The following is a 21,520-nucleotide window of genomic DNA, read 5'->3' on the forward strand; positions in this document are numbered from 1 at the left end:
GCGAAGGCAGAAAAACTCACGTCGGAGTTTATCAGGGTTTGTTCAAGGTCGCAGATGTTCTCCAACAGTTTTTTTTAATTGCCGGAAGGAAAATTTGAAAATTTCAAGTTTCCTTGCGACAAGTAGAGTACATGTGAACATCTGGCAAACGTTTGGGAAATGTTTGCGACCTTATTAAAAAACAAAAAACAAAAGATGAACTCTGAGGTGAATGCAATATTTGCTGCCTTTGAAAACGCTTGTAATTGTTCATCACTCAGTGGGATAGGAGCTTTACAGAGTCTAAATAAATACCCATCAGTATCATCATCATTATGATCGCCAATAGAAAAACTCACCTATTGGCCGAGTCGCTGATTGCTGTCACAATTGTCAGACTACTGGCACTACTGCCAGGAGATGCTGGCACCTGAAGAGTATACCAAAAATAAAGCATATTTGCATAGGTTGATGCAATGTCTCAACGTATGTGTGAATGGTACAATCAGGCCATTTTAAAGTGAGTAAATATTGACTATTATCAGAAAAATCTGGTTTAATGAATATTGCTGAAGAGATTGTATACCAATGTTTGAACTGTGTATGTCATTCTCTAAATTTCATCATCTTTATGAAAAGGAATCTTTCCACAATGCTTGCTAACAATTACGGCTGTCGCTACTAAATCTTTTTAAATGGCTAATTATATAATTTGGTCAGTTATTTTGCATTAACACGTATTGCAAAATATTTTTTTCACCGATTACTGTTTACCGTTTATTGCCATTTATTTTGCATTGTATAATGATTACTGGTAAGCAAAATAAAATAAACAAAATCTAATAATCTCACACGAGGTACAAATTACTCAGCAATGATTTTGAAACTGAAGAGATCCTTTTTAGGAACTGATTAAAACAACGTGCAACATTTCTAAGATTAAAGGTCAACTCTAGATCAATTACAGGTTATTCACGCTATGGCTGTAAATGATTTTTGTATCACAGTAGATTAAACTGACTTATTTCTTCCATAAAGTGATTATGATTACATTACTGGTTTGGTCCATAACATGTCATAAAATCGGAAAAAATCACGGTTTTCAAAAATAGAAGCAGTATTTGCAAATGTCTCAGTTTGATTACATACAGAAATAATCAAAAAATTCACGAAGGACGACAGAAATCATCACATTTTACATTTGAAATGCTGAGATCAGAGGATTTGGACAATTCTTATCAATTTGAGGACTGATTGTCAAGTATTTGTTGTTTATAATTATTTAACAACTCCAATAAATTGTAGCCATCTGATTATTTCAATCTGTTAAAGATTGTGTAAAAGCTAATAAACTTCAGTTTTTTTCCATTATCCTTTTGGCTGAAGAGTTATTGCATTGTTCTAGCAGGTTTTGTTTAAATTAAGTGATTTTTGGGGTTCTTTTTTTCCCCAGATTACATAGTCAATAGCACTCCCCATAAATAGACAACATTCACAGCTAGTCCATATAATCGGTATCAGAGGTCTCCTAATCGGGAGTGATCGGAAGATCTTTCTCATGAATGATCAGTATTGAAATCGGCAGCATGAAACCCTGATCAGAGCACCCGTATAATAAAGTGTGTCAGGGACCAAACGAGAAAACAAACATGATTTTAAAAGCTTGATACCGAAGTGCTTAATGTCATGAAGGCATCGGGAGTCATCAATTTTGGCATTTGCCCATTGCCATTTGCAATATTCGACAGGAAGTCAGTCGGTTCAGGAAGTGATGCTATGTTGCTCAGGTCGGTCTGCGAGCCACTCCCTGAGTCCTTGTCAGAACTCTGGTCTGTCAGATGGGCTGAGAACCCTGTTAGAAACGTGACATAATCCGTAGAGTAAAAATTAAAAACTGAAATCAAATCAAATCTATCTCTCGCACACACACACACACACACACACACACACACACACACACACACACACACACACACACACGTTTTGATAAATTATCTTGCTCTGATATTACAGGGTGAAAGTTAAAGGAGACAACAACTACTGGACCTGTTGTGCATACAATAAAACAATTGATTAATAATAGTGGAAAAACGTAAACCAACCAAAACCATCTAGAGGATCAGAATGGAGCAGGCCTGGAGAGTTGGAGCCCGCATTAGGCTGGAACCAGATTTGAACATCCTGCAGACTCCTAAAATCAGAAATTATTAATGTCAAATATTGACTATAAAAATACAGTATATAGGTTAATATATGTAACATTCATTTTGTAATATACAGCTGTACAGCATTTTAAAAATTATTTCAGTGAGGTTTTAATGGCCAAAAGCCCCAAGACCACCTTGGATAGAACAAGCCACCACCCAAGAAATAGCCTGCTGCTGAGATGAAAAGTATGTTCCATATTCCTGCATAAGAACCCTTGAGGAGGGCACAGACTAACACTTTTTAAATATTATTGAATGAACTGGATCAGAATTTTTAACTTGAACTTAATTGAACAAATACTACAATGTGATCAGTGTATGGGAACTCACTTGGTGTGAACACAGTACAGTTTAATCTGGATGCCAGATTTGGACTCTGTGGGCCCTTGAGCGCCCTCTGAAAGAAATCACATTCACAGGAAAAATATTAATCAATCATTATCACTGTGCTGTGTATGAATGACAGATTATAAAATTGCTCCAGATCATAAAGGGACGATAGTTTGCTTTTTCCCCCGCTCCAACGACAACATCAAAGACTTCATGAATTTACCTGTTGTTGTGCTCTCACTCTCCTCCTCTGCGGGAAGAACTTCAGTGTGTCGCAAACGGCTTTGGGCAACATCTTGAACTCCAAAGCTAAGCACAGGATGGGTGAGTAGAAACTCTGACACAGCAGTGAAAGATGCCTTGCCTTTTTCCAGATCTTGTCTCAGCTCCATCACATAAAGAACCTGGCAAGGAGCCAGAGCAAATTAGTATTTAAAGAACCAAAGTAGGCAGTAATATTCGTAGTCAGATAGAGTTCCTAAAATTTGACCCCGAATTCAAACGAGCACACTCAGTCAGATCAAGCTTTTTTTTTTCTCTCCTCAATCTGGCATTTTACGTAGTCATTCACCAACCAGAGCAAAAACACTCGCGTCGCAAAAGATCAATTCTCAACTTACATGAGTTTTATAACAATGATTAGGTCCTTCAATTATCCATGCGGCATACAAGGTATGTATGTGCGTGTCTCGATCTCTAAAGAGGTACTAAAGTGTAGACAAGCCACTATGTTAAAACTTGAATGACAATTTTTAAAATAATGACATACAGCACCAGAGATTTTCTTTCAAAAACATTGGCATGGTCGATTTCGCACCTACGCCACTAGTTAGATAACTATTTTGGCCAAAACACAGTCAAGAGAATTATGATCCTTGCTTGCACCTTATTACGCTAACAGTTTACATTTGGTGAATCGCTTTAAAATTAATTAGAAACACACCACATTTATATTGCACCTGGCCATTCACGTCAAGTACAGGGCTTTTATGTTTTCTCAGTGAATAAATGATATGAGTTACATCTGAGTATTTACCAATGTCCTAACACCTGAGTTGCAATAACAACCTTTAGAAAGTTATGTAAATGGCAGGTATTTTTTTTAACCCACACATTACATAAACATAAAAGCAGCCAATAATGCACTGACCTTCCTCTGTACGTCGGAAAGGATGAGATACCCAGCAGACAGGTCCAAACTTGCCTTAAGACTAGGCAGAACTGTCAGATTCCCTGGATCTGGAGAGAATCTACAAAACAGCACTAAACATTAAAGGCTTAAGCAATTCGACAAAGTTGGGTGTTCATACAACGAAAGGGCAGACATGTCATAAATGTTTTCATTTCATTGTTTGTTTGTTTTTTTTGGGGAGGGGGTTGTTTCCCCCCCCCCCAGATTGTATAAGAGGAGGGACAAGAGTGGGTGCAGTATCGTCTCACTATTCACAAAAATAACACATTCAAATAGGGATAAGACGCACGGTCGTTTTGCACATTGTCACTAAATTTGCTGAAAAAATTGGAAACATTTGGATGGAACCCCACTATGGTAACAACATCAAGCGCTGCTTTCGAAAAAAACGGCCCAATCCAGATGCTAACTATAAACAACTATAGCAATTTCAAACAAAGACTGAGGGTGAATCCAGAGTGCAACTGAAAGACTGAAGAAATAACCTGATGGTCTGTAAACAAGTCCAGGAAACAGTACACCACATCTTTAATTCTTGGTTCTGATCGGCTCCAGTTATAAGAAACCTCCAGAATGGAACGCTATTGAAAGAAACAGAGTGACTCCGTAAATGAAACCGCAATAGATTCATTTGTGTTGATATGCAATTTGCTCACAGCAATCACGACTTGTGTCTACTCACTCAGGGTCCTGCCTTTTGTGGTTGTCACAGAAGAGAAGGCAGGAAAGGGGATGTCCACCATGTGGACGAAATTCGTGCAGACATCTAATTAAAAAAAAAAAGAGGACGTCCCGCTGCTCTCATATGAAAGGACCAGACAGTACATCAAATTTCAAAGTAAGTGATCCATTCTTCTTTCATACCTTGGCTTGTCCTGCCCCCCTTCTATATATATCTGCCAGAACTTGATGTATCCATCGTGGCTGGCTGTGGCTAACACTGTTCCATCTGGAGATAGGGCACCTTCACTGACACGCTGGTGGGACAGTAAAATATGTTTTATATTGTATGTTACCAAAACAAATTGAGAATCTGCTTTCATCTTAAAATGACAGTCGATGTTTCTGAAAACAAATGACTTGTAAAAAGCATTCGTGTGTTTATACAGGTCCTAGGATCAGTATCGTCGCAGTCTCACTTTTACTCAAATGGGGAAATTACAATATAATTCATTGTCTGAATGACTTATCCTCATTAGGGTCGCAAGGGCGCAGGACACAGTCCCAGCCGTCCTTGGGTGAGCGGCAAAGTATTCCATGAACTGGTCTGCAGCCAATTGCAGGGCACAAATCGAGAACCATTCACAGTCACATTCATATCTACGAAGAATTTAGAGCAGGCATGTCCAAAGTCCGGCCCGCGGGCCAAATCCGGCCCGCGGTCGAATTTCATCCGGCCCTCGGCCCCTGTCATAAAATCAGTGCCGTCTGGCCCGCAGGTTGGGCGCAATGGAACACGTGTTGCATTGACTGAGGTCTCGTAGACTGGGGAGTGATGTTTCATAGAGTACTGCTTCCCTCTAGTGGCTAAATGAGTAATAGCATTCACTAAATGAGTAATAGCATTTAGACACTAGAGGGCATCACTCACGAGTTAACAAGACATCACTCCGTGTTAATATTGACTGATATGTCATATTTCAAATGATCCTTGCAGTTGTGGATATGTGTATTGCTTGTTCATTTCCCTGTTGTTCGAGTCAAAGGTTTTGTGACTATTGAAAAGTCATGGTGATACATTTTATGTTTCAAATCAATCAATTTGCACTCAGGAGACGTCTGTTTAAGAAAAAGTCAAGTGAATAAGCAGTTGCATGTGATATACCTGTTTCAAATGAACCAAAAGAAATTCTTAATATTGTTGAAATTAAAATAAAAATGGAAATGTGAAACAGACTGGCTTACTAAAATTTGTTGAACAATATTGTTGTTCAATGTAAAGAATGTCAGCCAAGGTCGGCCCCCCGACATTTTACCACATAAAATCTGGCCCACTTGGCAAAAAGTTTGGACACCCCTGATTTAGAGTGTTCAATCAATTTAACATGCATGTCTTTGGAAATGTAGATAACGGAGTATCGGGAGAAAACCCACAGAGGTACAAAGACAATAAGCAAACTCCACACAGAAAAGCCGGAGCCCAGATTCAAAACCCACCCGCTCATGTAACGACTAATCACGGATTCACGGCTCACTTGTTTTTCTGGTTTTGGTCATTAGACATTGTAAGCTGAGCCCTTAACACGCAATTATGTCATTTTCAGTCAACAGGAAGTGGCACAATGGCAACCCACTGAGATGGGTAAAAAAACTGGTGTATTTTGCTGCTGAATTCATATTAACAATGGCATATTTAGACTAATGGGGTGCATCAAACAAATTATTCTCAAGACAATGTTTTAATTGACTACTTCCCTTTTAAATCAAGGTTTCATCTCAGCTCCCAGAGGTGGGCATTCCATCAATACGAACGGACGCCCGTTATGCTGACGGCCTCAAGATGGAAAAAACAGGTTTATTTTGTGCTTAATCCGTATTCCACAAACAATATTTATCAGAATAGCGTGTGGAAGAGCGTACAACATACTGTAAAGAAAGTTTTGGGACTTCACTTCCACTTTTAAACCGTGATTTTTGTACATAGTGTTTTATTTTTAGTAATAACCTTTACAGTATTACACTGCTAGGGCTCAGTGTTGCCTCAACTAAGGGGAATGAGAGCACGGGTTTTGGGGAGTGAGTTCGGTTGTCCTTCTGTTGGTCAAGGTGAGCGGTCTCGAAATCAAGAGTTCTATGACCATCATACAAGTGGAGTTATTATTCGAGTTAACACTTAGTATATCAAGTCTTACCTGGGTATATCCTTTCACTGTAATTAGGCCTTCTTTCAAATCTGTGGCATAAACAGGCCAACTAGCATTGCTGGCCCTCAAAACTTCAAGGTCCCACACTTCAGCCTAGAAAAGAAAAAAAATACAAATGAGATTCACGTATGAAAAACAATACAAATATGTTTAAAGGCATATTCTGACACATGATCCTGAAATCCAGTCGTGTAAAGGTATAATGTTGATGCTGATGATAGCAATGTGCCACATCATGCCCATTTTTTAATGATCATCATAGCTACCAAGTCACAAGTATTTGTTATTTCAATGGCTTGACATAATCTGCCAGGCACAAACTCACTTGTGAACTGTATTTTGGTTTAATTATGGAGCCTTTGGATCAGGGTTCGCAAACTCAAGGCCCGGGGACCATTTGCAGCGGCCCCCAACTTGACAAAGATTATTCATTCATTCATTCATCTTCCGAGCCGCTTGATCCTCACTAGGGTCGCGGGGGGTGCTGGAGCCTATCCCAGCTGTCTTCGGGCAGTAGGCGGGGGACACCCTGAATCAGTTGCCAGCCAATCGCAGGGCACACAGAAACAAACAACCATTCGCACTCACACTCACACCTAGGGACAATTTAGAGTGTTCAATCAGCCTGCCACGCATGTTTTTGGAATGTGGGAGGAAACCGGAGCACCCGGAGAAAACCCACGCAGGCCCGGGGAGAACATGCAAACTCCACACAGGGAGGCCGCAGCTGGAATCGAACCCGGTACCTCTGCACCGTGAAGCCGATGTGCTAACCACTGGACTACCGGGCCGCCCTGACAAAGATTAATGTTAGTTTTTTTTAAAATGGTGTTGTCCTTTTTAAATCACATATATATATATATAGGCTACTATAACATTGGTTCATAACATATTTTGGCAAAACATTAATTCTAAAGTGGCAAATATGGGAAGGAAAGATATCCTGTCTCCCAGTCTTTTAAAAAACCTGCCGCGAAGAGAAAGGTCAGCAATGAGAGTAGCTAATTTCAAGAAAAACAGGAGACGGAATGGTTTCTGGGTTGAGCACGGGGGCACACAGACAAGTCTTGAATGCATAGAGAAAGCTGCGGTGCTTCTGAAGTAAGGCAGTACTCAACTACACATTTTGAGGAGTACATTAAGTACCGGGTATATGTAGCTGACAAAAAGAATTGGGCCACAATCTCGTTCACATTCTGAAGTACAGTTCATGTTCTGAACTGTTATTGCTAAAGATTGGATTAGTTGTACTTTTTCTTTTTTGGAATACTTGATGCAACCCAGACTATCTCAAGTAACTCCCACATAAGTTAAGTTTGAGACCCCTGCCTTGGACTGACTCCGATGTGCCTAGTTTTAGTGGATGATGTTATATTTAATAGAAATATTTGGTATTTGTTTCAGGCCAAGTTATATTTTTATATTAAACAGATACCCTATCTTCATGTAGAAGAGCCAAAGTCTGGCTATTGTCATCTTGGTTATCTTCATTTTCATCTGGAATAAAAGGGCACCAGATGAGACGCCGATGTGAGTTCAGTGGCGAGTCCTGTGGCCTTCGGACATGAACAACTATCTGATCTCTTAGGGCTATGGATTAAGGAAAGCACGATGAAGTAAAAGTGGGGGTTCGTGTGTGCATGTATGCATGATATCACAGGTATGTGGGTAAACTTTAAGATCAAAAGTATCACAAGAACCGAGTTCTGTCAGTGTAAGACAATGGAGTGCTTCTCATACCATTAAGTAGGTATGGAAGAAGAATTTTTGAGAATATGTTTGTTGTTTGTTGTAGAATGTGTTGGTTACTTAATATATCTTTCAAAAAGGCAAAAATGATGTAAGTCAACACTGCGTGTCATGAAAAGGGTAAAATTGTCTTAGCATTAATTTTGTAAGGATACAGTATTGTACTGCTGGTACACGTGAGCTCCCAAACCATTAGGTTGCCAGCTTCATCTACACAACCCAACAGAGGCGAGTCAAGGTGTGCGAAAGCCAGATCTGTGACGGCACCAGTGAAGCCTTTAAGTAAGCAACGCTCTGCAGTGCCGACACTCAAGACGCGTATCATAGCCTGGTTGTTGGCTCCTGAGGGAAGATGTCAGAGAAAAGACGATATCATGGAATACAATAAAACACACAGAATGCAAGTCATTATGCATTACATTTGTAGATATCTGCCGCAATAAAACGCTTCTGCAACTTGCATTATACAAATCTAGAGACTCATGGATACAATTCCTGTCAAAAAATGTTCAATCACCAGCCTCAGATGATCGTCATTCAGTTGTTCAATTTTGTAGGGAAAAAAAGTCAATTGCAGACATGAGACAAAACTAAAGTCATTTAAAACTGCAACTTTCTTGCTTGATGAACCACTAAAAGAAATGAAGAAAAGAAATCTGGTAGCAAGTTATTTAGACTAAGCAGAGGGTAAAAAACTATTCCAGAATCATATTTAAATTTGGTTCCAAGTTTTGTTCACAGCTGATTGTGAACAATCAACTTTTCATCTTTTGCGACATTGGGTGATGAGTTATCTTAAGGTTTGATCATGCTCTCCTTTGTTTCACATGACATGTCTCAATTTGGAGCTATAATTCCCCCCTCCGTGAGTCGTCACCTTACCGTGGTGGAGGGGTTTGTGTGTCCCAATGATCCTAGGAGCTAAGTTGTCTGGGGCTTTTATGCCCCTGGCAGGGTCACCCATGGCAAACAGGTTCTAGATGAGGGGCCAGACAAAGCACGGCTCAAAGACCCCTGATGAAGATTAAAATAAATGGATCGAAGTTTCCCTTGCCCGGAAGCGGGTCACCGGGGCCCCCCTCTGGAGCCAGGCCTGGAGGTTTGGCTCGTTGGCAAGCGCCTGGTGGCCGGGCCTACACCCATGGGGCCTGGCCGGGCACAGCCCGAAGAGGCAACGTGGGTCCCCCTTCCCATGGGCTCACCACCCATGAGAGGGGCCAAAGGGGTCGGGGGCAATGTGAGCTGGGCGGCAGCCAAAGGCGGGGACCCTGGCGGTCCGATCCTCGGCTGCAGAAACTAGCTCTTGGGACATGGAATGTCACCTCTCTGGCAGGGAAGGAGACCGAGCTGGTGTGCGAGGCAGAGAATTTCCGACTGGATATAGTCGGACTTGCCTCCACACACAGCCTGGGTTCTGGTACCAGTTCTCTCGAGAGGGGTTGGACTCTCTTCCACTCTGGAGTTGCTCACGGTGAAAGGCGCAGAGCAGGTGTGGGAATACTCATTGCCCCACGGCTCAGTGCCTGTACATTGGGGTTCACACCGGTAGACGAGAGGTTTGCCTCCCTCCGCCTTCGGGTGGGTGGACTGTTGTTTGTGCATATGCACCAAACAGCAGCTCAGCATACCTCAGAAGACCTCCTCAACTCCACCAACACGTCTTCCTTGGAGGAAGCAGAGCCCGGGGACTCTGAGGTGGGCTCTCCTATCTCTGTGGTTGAAGTCACCGATGCGGTTAAAAAGCTCCTCGGTGGCAAGGCCCCAGGGGTGGATGAGATCCGCCTGGAGTTCCTCAAGGCTCTGGATGTTGTGGGGCTGTCCTGGTTGACACGCCTCTGCAACATCGCGTGGACAACAGGGAGAGTGCCTCTGGATTGGCAGACCGGGGTGGTAGTCCCTCTTTTTAAAAAGGGGGACCGGAGGGTGTGTTCCAACTACAGAGGGATCACACTCCTCAGCCTCCCTGGTAAGGTCTATTCGGGGGTGCTGGAGAGGAGGGTCCGTCAGGAAGTCGAGCCTCAGATTGAGGAGGAGCAGTGTGGTTTTCGTCCCGGCCGTGGAACACTGGACCAGCTCTACACCCTAAGCAGGGTCCTCGAGGGTATGTGGGAATTCACCCAACCAGTCTACATGTGTTTTGTGGACTTGGAGAAGGCGTTTGACCGTGTCCCTCGGGGAGTTCTATGGGGGGTGCTTCGTGGGTATGGGGTACCGAACCCCCTGATACGAGCTGTTCGGTCACTATACCACCGATGTCAGAGTTTGGTTCGCATTGCCGGCAGTAAGTCGGAATCGTTTCCAGTGGAGGTAGGACTCCGCCAAGGCTGCCCTTTGTCGCCGATTCTGTTCATAACCTTTATGGACAGAATTTCTAGGCGCAGCCGAAGCGTTGAGGGGGTCCGTTTTGGGGGCCTCAGTATTTCATCCCTGCTTTTTGCAGATGATGTGGTGCTGTTGGCTCCTTCAAACGGGGCTCTCCAACTCTTACTGGAGCGTTTTGCAGCCGAGTGTGAAGCGGTTGGGATGAAAATCAGCACCTCCAAATCTGAAACCATGGTTGTCAGTCGGAAAAGGGTGGAGTGCCCCCTCCGGGTCGGGGAGGAGATCTTGCCCCAAGTGGAGGAGTTCAAGTATCTTGGGGTCTTGTTCACGAGTGGGGGCAGGAGGGAGCGGGAGATCGACAGGCGGATCGGTGCAGCGTCTGCTGTGATGCGGACGTTGTATCGGTCTGTCGTGGTGAAGAAGGAGCTGAGCCAAAGGGCGAAGCTCTCAATTTACCGCTCGATCTACGTCCCAACCCTCATCATGGTCACGAGCTATGGGTCGTGACCGAAAGAACGAGATCCCGGATACAAGCAGCCGAAATGAGTTTTCTCCGCAGGGTGTCCGGGCTCTCCCTTAGGGATAAGGTGAGAAGCTCGGTCATCCGGGAGGGGCTCAGAGTCGAGCCGCTTCTCCTCCACATCGAGAGGAGCCAGATGAGGTGGTTTGGGCATCTGATTCGGATGCCTCCTGAGCGCCTCCCTGGTGAGGTGTTCCGCGCATGTCCCACCGGGAGGAGACCCCGGGGAAGACCCAGGACACGCTGGAGAGACTATGTCACCCAGCTGGCCTGGGAACGTCTCGGGATCCCCCGGGGAGAGCTGGAAGAAGTAGCTAGGGAGAGGGAAGTCTGGGCTTCCCTGCTAAAGCTGTTGCCCCCGCGACCCGGCCCCGGATAAGCGGTAGATGATGGATGGATGGATGTCTCAATTTGGAGCTATAATTCATGTCAGTTAACTGTATGAAACAGCTCTCCAAGTTGTGATCACTTCTGTTTAACTGCAGGCTAACGAGCAGAAATTTACAGGTTGATTCCATAATTTTTTTCCTCAGAATTGAGTGATTCCATATTTTTTTCTTTGTGCTTGGTCTAAAAATGTAATTGTTACTGACAAACACATTCTTTAAAAATGTGACCTAAAGCCAGAATGCTGTCGTTTGAAACTGAATGAACATCCTATGAGACTGGTGATTCCATCATTTTTGCCAGAAATCCATCAAAGTCCTCATCCTCTGTATCAGAAGCAGAGGACTGCACATCCCAGTTGTCATTGAACGCATCACATACCTCATAGTCCAAGTGCAAAAGGGCTGCTGCACACAATGCGACGCTTCTCTACTCGACTGGGACCCATCCACCGCAAAAAATAACATTTCATATTCCGAGGCTCCCCTTACAATATGTTGTATTGTATCTATCACTTTAATCCATAAAAAGCAGTTAGTCAAGGATTAAGCATGCTCCTACAAAAAGAGGATGAACACGATAAAGAGCCTCACTTGGTATATCTCGAAAGGCTGAGCTCGCTCACACTCACTTGAATGGACAGGATAAGGCGCATACCACTTGCATACATTTTTACCACAAGCAGGTGTGAATATGGTTAAGTGGTGTTGTAAAACACAACATGAACTGTATATACTGTATTTTTATGACTTGTGAACGAGCAGCCCTGTCTCATGTGCTTAAAATGTTGCCTGTGTAAAAGCGTTTGTGCATTTTGATTGGGATAATTAGCAACATCGCCACATTCACCGCAAAACTAGTGGCTGAGACTCGGTCATAAATGAAATCTTGTGGTAGTACCCCGCGCAGTGTCCGACTATGCATCGCTCAGCGTGCAGCGGTTCTGAGACACAACAAAAGCATGTCTATTATTTGTTCTTTTTAATGGTTAACATTCATATTTGGCATTTAAAAAAAAAAATCTTTGACTCTCACCTCTAATTGCATATGCCATGAAGGAATTTGACACAGCAATAAGTCTGCCATAATGATACTTATGCTCCCAGTCATATTTGGCAACAGGCTGAATCTTCACCTAAAAAAAATTAATAAAATAAAATAAAAGGTAATTCACCATTTGAAATAGCACCCGTAAACTAACACAAAGCCTTTCAATATGGTGCACCGTATGGTCGTGAAAATGCGGGACAAACAATTTTTTTTTCCACCAAAGGTGTTTTACATTTCAAATTCACTGTACATAAATATGAGTTCATACGTAAACATTTTTTCCATACTTTTGAAACTTAACTCCTAACAGACCCAAAGGCTTAGCAATATGGCCTGAAATTCATACCATGCATGGTATTCATTGAACCCCCACTTAAAAGTAATGGTGAGTGTAAAATTGTAAAAATCATAATGCAAATAATTATTTTTCTCTTATGTAAAGAAATTAATTTAACAATAAAAACATAGTCCCTTGTGAAAGCTAAAGTGATTGCAAAAAGACCCATTATGTTGTATATCTCAAAACTCAGTATTTTGTGGTGAAAACGTTTGGGGATTTTCCCATTTCCCCATATTATTATTTTCTGTTCATAATTTATTGCTCTCTGCCCTAATGCAGTTCGAGCCAAACTTGTGTGAAAAGCCAAATGCACACAAATTTTTCCCGGCAATGTGTCGTGGTGTGACAGCTGACGCTGTCTATTGACTCGTATACCCAGCCATTTCGTTACCTCTGTGTCCCGCGTCCGAGATGCATAAGTTTCCCGCGGGACGCACAGTTCCAAATAATGTGGGTTTTTAGGACGCAAGGAAATTTCTCAGTCAAAACAAACAAACAAAAACAAAAAAACTACGGTACATCTTTTTTTCCAGCAACGATCACAATTGCCGCCATTGTTGTTTTGATCTCGCATTAAGTAACTCGTATGACGAGATTTCCATTCTCGCGAGATGAGCTTGTCACAAAATGGTGCCACAGGCATCAACAACACAAGTCTTCCTGAAATTAAGTTCAATCACTGCTTAAGGATGTTAAAAATACCGTATTTTCACGACTATTCGACGCACCGTACGGTTGGGCGCACTCTCATTAATGGGTGACATTTCTGTATTTTACACATATACAGACCACACTGTACCAATGGGCGCAGTTTTACAGTGGTAAAACATACGCCAGCTTAAACATACGGCATGCATGCGCGCACGCTAACACATTAGCTTGAAGCATACGGTAGCATGCCAAGACATACAGATACAAGCTAAAAACACGTTTTTAAAAAGGCAACGAAAGCAGAACTGAGTTCGGGTGTATTTTATTTAGACATCGTACAATGTTCTCACGTTTATCGATCAATCATCACCCAGAAATCCATCAAAGTCCTCATCCTCTGTATCAGAAGCAGAGGACTGCACATCTCAGTTGTCATTGAATGCATCACATGCTAGTGTGAGTTGCTACGCATTGCCGAGCGGAAAGAAGGAGTAGCAACAGCAAAGTCAACATTTCTCTCGTGTGAAGCTTTCCCACATTTGAAAGTAACAGAGCGAAACATGGTGGCAGCGCGTGTGTGTGTAGAAAGAATTGAACAATTGTGCAAGTACCGTAATCCATCAAAAACGCCGCGTTCCCTCTCATTGTTGCGTATTGTGGCGTAACTCGCCAAGTGCTGCCTCTCACTCTTTGTAAAGTTGTGTTTGCCACCGATCATCCATTGTTCCCATGCCGTTTGCAACTTTACTTTGAACGCCCGGTTGATACCGATGTCCAGCGGTTGGAGTTCTTTAGTCAAGCCTCCGGGAATAACGGCAAGCTCAGAGTTCATTTGCTTGACTTGTTTTTTTCACCGCTGCTGTGAAATGGGCACGCATGCCAAAAGCATAACCGGTTGCTTTAAGTTTGAACTGAGCTTCGTAGGCGTGTCTTTTTGTCGAATTTATTTTCAGGGGTTCTTAGAAACCAAAACCGGAGTTGTTTTGCAACAATGCACATTGCCACACTCTATACAAGTGTTGGTACTGGCTTGAGGCGTCCACTTACACGCCCACCCTTCATCATTGGCGGACTAGCTTGCCTGTCCTCTCTCTCCCTCTCTTTCCCTCTCCATATATGTATATATACACGCCCACCCTTCCCTGATTGGCCGACTTCGTTCCCACAAGCCTGGCCACAGTCAATTCCGCCTTTTCTCTATATAAACAGCGCGTCGGCTGTCAGTCAGATTTTGGAACTCAGCGCATATAAAGGATGCTCCGCACCATAAGGCATCCTGTCCATTTTGGAGAAAATTTAAGACTTTTAATGGCGCCTTATAGTCGTGAAAATACGGTAACTACAATTATGCCAATATTGTATTACACAGTATCTGTTGGCAGCATTTAACAGCAGCTCCAGTTTGTGGCTGACAGATAGCCGCTAAGCAAGTGCCCCATATAGGCCCGTGAGAGACGCTTTTCAAAGGCAGTTTGAGGCAAAAATGATTCTGCACACTTTGATGCCGATAGCCTCCCCTTACTACTGATAATTTTTTAAACAAACTATGCTTATGCAAATGTTCTGTTTTAGAGGGTGAAATTAATATTGTGGTTTTGACATCATTTCGTCTCATAGACCAAAATATGGGAAGGGATTCAATCTCAGACCTCACTCGTTTTTCTAGAGGACAATAGTGTGCTCATATGCAGTTTAAAGTCAAGTTTAAAAATTTTGATTATCCAAAAATGAAAACCACTTGGCCATTCAATAAGTGGAAATCTGTTTTTTTGTCGTCTGTATCGTTAACCAAGCAAAATAAATATATCGACCGTTTACTTTTACCTGAATAGACAAGTGCCAACAGTCAAACATTGTAGCTATTCCATTGCTGTTCCAAACATGCTGCCGTAAAGGCGAAATAATCAAGCACTGAAATTCTCCAACACTAAATTCTCCTTATTATTTAAAAACTTCTTGGTCTTTGATATAGAGAATGTTTATATTCATCATCTCAGGATAGACATGCAAGAGAAAGACCATTTTGAGGAGCTATAGAGGTAAAATTGTGAACGTGTTCTAAATACAACTGTGACCTATGAATGTGCACTCAATATAAAATCTCATTACAGCATTTTATGGAGGACTGTGAATCTATTCTTGTATCCTGCCAATCACTAAAATAACAACAGACAGGGGGAGAAGTAGGAATATTTACAATCTTACCATGTTGCTGCCTCGAGACTTGCTATTGATGCTTGATTCCTGACTCGCCACAATCTCCACATTGTCCGAGGTGATGGGGATACAGGTAGACTGATCATCACCAGAAAGGCGACTGAAATTGTAGTCATTGAAATGTAATTATTTCATCTGGAACTCAAGACAACAAAAATGACCTGACATTTTCAGTGATAATAAAATGCAAGAAAAGAAAGAAATGAAAATATTTGGATACAAATGTTTCAAGTGGCAAAAGTGAATAATTCACAAACATTATCTGGATATCCTGAGCAATACTGTTCACTGTGGAGATAGGTCTGGTCGTGTCTGATGTTAAATCGCCACCTCCGAGAAGACCTGCTGCTCCCAATAGCCCGTTCAGTTCTCCATTAAAGGACAACCTTCTTTGCCCATCACCTGATTCTGCATCTAAGGAATGAAATGCATTTCTCACAAATCGTTTCCTTGTGACTTAAAAAATGGGGAACAATACACACAAAATACAAATTATTCCACCGAAATTAAAAATTCAAATTTTTGCTTGAAGATGACCGCATATCCTCACATAAACATTGTGTATTAATGTGTTCCAAAACATATTATATGTTTTGGAACACTGAGGCCAACTCCTTTGATTTCACTGTAGATTGAAAACTAGTCTATGAATGAGATGAACACTTTGTTTTTTTTAACTGCAATTTATTTGTACAAAGTAACATTTTGAGATTTTAAAAACCAGCAGCATGCATTAGAAGTGGCGGCACGTTGATAAAATGATGAGCAATACTGATTTTGTCTACCTTCATCGGAAGATGCAACATTTGGCCACATAAAAATGTAGTTATCTTCAAAATATAGGACAATTTAGCAAGGTGTTTCAATTTCCAAATCACTTGATGAGATTTGATGCGTTTTAAATGGTCACTGCTCACGTACTTTATTTTACATGTGCAGCAAACCTCTTAGAATAGACACTCATATTTATCAGGCACACAATAAGAGACACACAAAGAGTTCCCGACTCAATCACGCACATCACACCGGGAAGCCACATAGCACACTGTCATGTTTTGGTTTTCAACTCAGCATGGCGAAAATGATGAAACATGTCAGATATTCGCCTCAATGTCTCATGAAAAAGTCAACTTACCAAAAATTATGTCCACCGACAAAACAGCAGGCTTAAGTTACAGCAATGTTGTCTCTGTCTGCCCCCTACTTCTCTCCCTCCCACCTCCCCTCTGCATCTTAATGACCAAATTGCAGCTTCTGCGCATAGTAAATTGAATTTTATCAAATTGCGATTATAAGGCAAATGCAATTAATAGTTCAGCCCTAGTTCAAAATGTCTGAAAAATATACATTGTTAGGAAATTACAGTATTTACTTTTCATGGACTACAGACAAATTTGAAGATAAGATAAGATAAGATAAGATAAGATAAGATAAGATAAGATAAGATATCCTTTATTTGTCCCCCACTGGGGAAATTTACAGCCTCCAGCAGCAAGAATGTGGGTAGAAAGAAGAAAAAAGAAACAAACACCGTTCAATTAAGTGCAATATACAGTGCCCTCCATAAGTATTGGCACCCCTGGTTGAGATGTGTTTTTTAGCTTCCAATTATTTTATTTTTTTTCTAAATAATATGGGACCTTAATGGAAAAAAAGAGAAAAATCCAACCTTCAATACAAGTGCATTTATTCAGTGGGGAAAAAATCCCACATAAAGAAATAATTATTTGACATCAAATAATGTGTGTCACAATTATTAGCACCCCTGGTGTTAATATTTTGTACAACCCCCTTTTGCCAACAAAACAGCACCTAATCTTCTCCTATAATGTTTCACAAGATGGGAAAAGACAGAAAGAGGGATCTTCAGCCATTCCTCTTTGCAGAATCTCTCTAAATCATCCAGAGACCTGGGTCCTCTCCTCTGTACTCTCCTCTTCAGCTCACCCCACAGGTTCTCAATGGGGTTGAGGTCAGGGGACTGAGATGGCCATGGGAGGAGCTTGATTTTGTGTCTGGTGAACCATTTCTGTGTAGATTTGGCCATATGTTTAGGGTCATTGTCTTGCTGAAAGACCCAGTGACGACCCAGCTTCAGCTTTCGGGCAGAGGGCAACAGATTTTGATTTAAAATGTCCTGGTATTTCAAAGCATTCATGATGCCATGCACCCTAACAAGGTTCCCAGGGCCTTTGGAAGCGAAACAGCCCCACAGCATCACTGACCCACCCCCATACTTCACAGTGGGTATGAGGTGCTTTTCAGCATGCGCATCTTTCGTGGTACGCCAGACCCACTTAGAGTGTTTGTTGCCAAAAAGCTCAATCTTGGTCTCATCTGACCAAAGCACACGGTCCCAGTTGAAGCCCCAATACCGCTTGGCGAACTCCAGACGCTTGCGTTTATGATTGTGAGTGAGGAAAGGTTTTCTCCGTGCATGCCTCCCAAACAGCTTGTTGGCGTGTAGACAGCGCCTGATGGTTGATTTGGAGACTTTGTGACCCCAGGATGCTACCATTTGTTGTAATTCTGTAACAGTGAGCTTTGGAGATCTTTTGATTTCTCTTACCATCCTCCTCACTGTGCGTGGTGGCAAAATAAACTTGGCTCCTCGTCCAGGCTTGTTTACCACTGTTCCAGTTGTTTTGAACTTCTTAATTATTCCTCTCACAGTGGATATGGGCAGCTGCAGTTGAGTGGCAATCTTCTTGTAGCCTCTGCCTGACCTGTGAAGGTCGACGCACATCTGCCTCACTTGTATGCTGTGTTCCTTTGTCTTTCCCATGTTTAAGAGTGGATAAGAGAAATGGCCTCGGTGTCACGTCATATTTATACCCCAGGGAGACAGGAAGTGATGAATTACTAATTAAATGTTCCTACATACTCTGGTAAACTTTGTAAACTACTGTAGAAATGACAGAAATGCTTCAATTATGTTTATTTCCTGGGAATTGTTAAGGGTGCCAATAATTGTGGAACAGGTGATTTGATGTCAAATAATTATTTCTTTATGTGGGATTTTTTCCCCACTGAATAAATGCACTTGTATTGAAGGTTGGATTTTTCTCTTTTTTTCCATTAAGGTCCCATATTATTTAGAAAAAAAATAAAATAATTGGAAGCTAAAAAACACATCTCAACCAGGGGTGCCAATAATTATGGAGGGCACTGTAAATACAAAATTGATTAATCGCAGCGCTATTCACAATTGTTTTTCACATTTTACATTTGTTTCACACCATTTAAGTATTATGATTCTCCCATTTCTCTCGTATGCAAATGTCAACTTGTGAATGTCGAGAATTTACGCGAACTTACTGTAGCCGAGTTTACACAGAGACTTTTTTTTGTCATTGTAATTGCAATCATTCCAAATGATGATCCCTGGTCACCTGTTTAAAAGTGATGTCGTCTTTCCTGATCTGCCATTTACATGTTCTAATCCATTAGTCGGATCAGCCACGGAGCTCGATGTAAATGTCACGTGATTCATCAAGGTGGAGTTAATTTGTGTATTTATCAAAGTGGTTGTGATCATTTTAACACCGTTATGACAAACACCTTGATAAAAAACAGGTTATAGATACTTTAAAACACGTTGTCCCGTCACAGATGAGCTCAGATAAGACGCTGCCATTTCCTATCTGACGTCATTGCGCATTTAGTTGCTGAATTAAGTTTGTACTTTACAGTACTAAACATAACTTTCACATTTTTTACTTGTTTACTTCATATGCACAAATAAATAAGTAACAAGCAAATGAGTATCATCAAATGTTTTCTTGATGTAAAATCAATAATCATTGATTATGTCAATGATTATATATATATATATATACATGTCAATGATATATATATAATGATTATATATATTAATCTACTCCAACGTCTGTATTTTTACGACTGACTGAAACGATATCCGAGCAATTATATCTAAACAAATCGCAACCTAAAGAATCAGAACGAAAACAATTTGCGAGGTTATTTACAATGCCAAGCCCTACTCCGAAAATCTTTGAGGTGGAAATGTGTCAAATTTTTATCCAATTTGTGTATTCTTGCTATTAAATCAACAGCCAATCGAGTTACAAACTGTATAGTCACAATCAAATGAAATCACAACTGTCCTATTAGAATATATAATATTAAATGTTTTATTCTGGGAAGCACGGTGATCGACTAGTTAGCATGTCTGCCTCACAGTCCAGAGGTGCATGGTTCGATTCCATCTCCGAGACTTCGTGAGTGGAGTTTGCATGTTCTTCCCGTGCCTGCATGAGTTTTCTCCAGGTACCGGTACTCCGGCTTCCTCCCACATTCCAAAAACATGCATGGCAGGTTAATGGAACACTCTAAATTGTCTCTAGATGTGATTAAGAGCGTGAATGGTTGTTCTTCTATCTGGCTGCCGACTAGTTAAGGCTCTCCCCGCCTCCTGCCCGAAGACAGCAGGGTTAGGCTCCAGCACGCCTGCGACCATTGTGAGGATAAGCGGATTAGAAAATTTATGGATGATGTAATGACTCTCTTAAGTTTGCGTTTATCTGTTGGTTTAGTTATTTACGCAAAAAAAAAGGTCGTCTTTTTTAAATCGACATGGCACTGTGTAGGGACGTATAAATACCATTGACACTTCACCAGTGGACATCAACCTTTTATACAAGGTCGCTCAAGAAAGCACGGCAGATTTCAGCCTACTCATCACCTTGCATTTGAATTTTAATTGCTTCCTTCTAGTCATAGATTCTGCATGCGCAGGTGTAAAATAGGGAGGTTAAAAAAAGTCCTGGATTCCCTGTGGCCATTGGCCTTTTAAACAACCCTAATTAATCTTGGGAGTGTTTAGCCAATTTTCAGTCTTTTTAACCTCCTTAAGTTACTTCCGAGTCCTTTTAACATTTTTCAAGCGACACTGCACTTACTGTGGTCATCTTTTCAGTCTGTCTTCTAATTCATTTTTATGAATTCCTTTGAGCTGTTTTTTTCATATATTTTAGCTTTTTTGTATTGCTATTGTTGATTGTGTTGGTGCATTGTCTCTCTCCATATTGCTTGCTGCGCCACAAATTGCTCCATGGGGAATTTAAATGTTCGATACACACCACAATTTTCCCAACATGCCTTGCACTGATACAAACAAATCCTACCTTTCGTTTTACAAAAGCAGGGTAACACTAAAATGAACATATTTCTATCTTGCAAATTGTTGATGATTTAATTTTCATCTAAAAAACAACCTTATAATATGCTCTAGTTTAGCGTTTAATACGATCACAGCAGCCGACACAAAACATGTCATTCGCTCTATCGACAGATATATGTGTATGTATGTGTGTGTGTGTATATTATATATATATACACATATACATATATATATACATACATATATATACACATATATATACACATATATATATATAAAATTTCGACAAACATGACCTCGCGATGCGAATACCTTGGCAACAGAAACGCAGGATAGACGCTCACTTCCGATTTAGCTAAACAGCTTACGCCACAAACAGGCGATTCGGTTAGCAGAGCATAGTGCAGAAAATATATAGATTTTCAGATTAAACTAACATCTCCAAACGTCAAAAACACAGTCACGGGCAGTTGTGTTATTCCGCAGCATTGTTAATTCAAGAATTAAGTCATTTTTGTTTGAAACTACGTGCCCATGCCATACTGAGATCGGCATCAATCTTTTTGGCT

General features: G+C 41.3%; 1 protein-coding gene across 3 annotated transcripts in view; it reads right to left on the reverse strand.

Annotated features, from left to right (window-relative positions):
• Positions 1-21,520, reverse strand: part of edc4 (enhancer of mRNA decapping 4) — a 41,578-nt gene that overhangs the window by 19,774 nt on the left and 284 nt on the right. For all 3 annotated transcript variants that reach the window (XM_052060809.1, XM_052060808.1, XM_052060807.1), the window contains exons 2-16: positions 16,066-16,222; positions 15,797-15,908; positions 12,586-12,685; positions 8,477-8,663; positions 8,008-8,155; positions 6,561-6,665; positions 4,573-4,685; positions 4,391-4,474; positions 4,194-4,289; positions 3,667-3,766; positions 2,740-2,920; positions 2,517-2,583; positions 2,082-2,170; positions 1,650-1,831; positions 339-409 (exon numbers count right to left, since the gene is read on the reverse strand). In XM_052060809.1, the coding sequence (XP_051916769.1) occupies positions 339-409; positions 1,650-1,831; positions 2,082-2,170; positions 2,517-2,583; positions 2,740-2,920; positions 3,667-3,766; positions 4,194-4,289; positions 4,391-4,474; positions 4,573-4,685; positions 6,561-6,665; positions 8,008-8,155; positions 8,477-8,663; positions 12,586-12,685; positions 15,797-15,908; positions 16,066-16,222 (1,792 nt within the window). The remainder of the gene's footprint in view (positions 1-338; positions 410-1,649; positions 1,832-2,081; positions 2,171-2,516; positions 2,584-2,739; positions 2,921-3,666; positions 3,767-4,193; positions 4,290-4,390; positions 4,475-4,572; positions 4,686-6,560; positions 6,666-8,007; positions 8,156-8,476; positions 8,664-12,585; positions 12,686-15,796; positions 15,909-16,065; positions 16,223-21,520) is intronic.

The sequence above is a fragment of the Hippocampus zosterae genome, chromosome 3, assembly GCF_025434085.1.
Source record: "Hippocampus zosterae strain Florida chromosome 3, ASM2543408v3, whole genome shotgun sequence".
Lineage (NCBI taxonomy): Eukaryota > Metazoa > Chordata > Actinopteri > Syngnathiformes > Syngnathidae > Hippocampus > Hippocampus zosterae.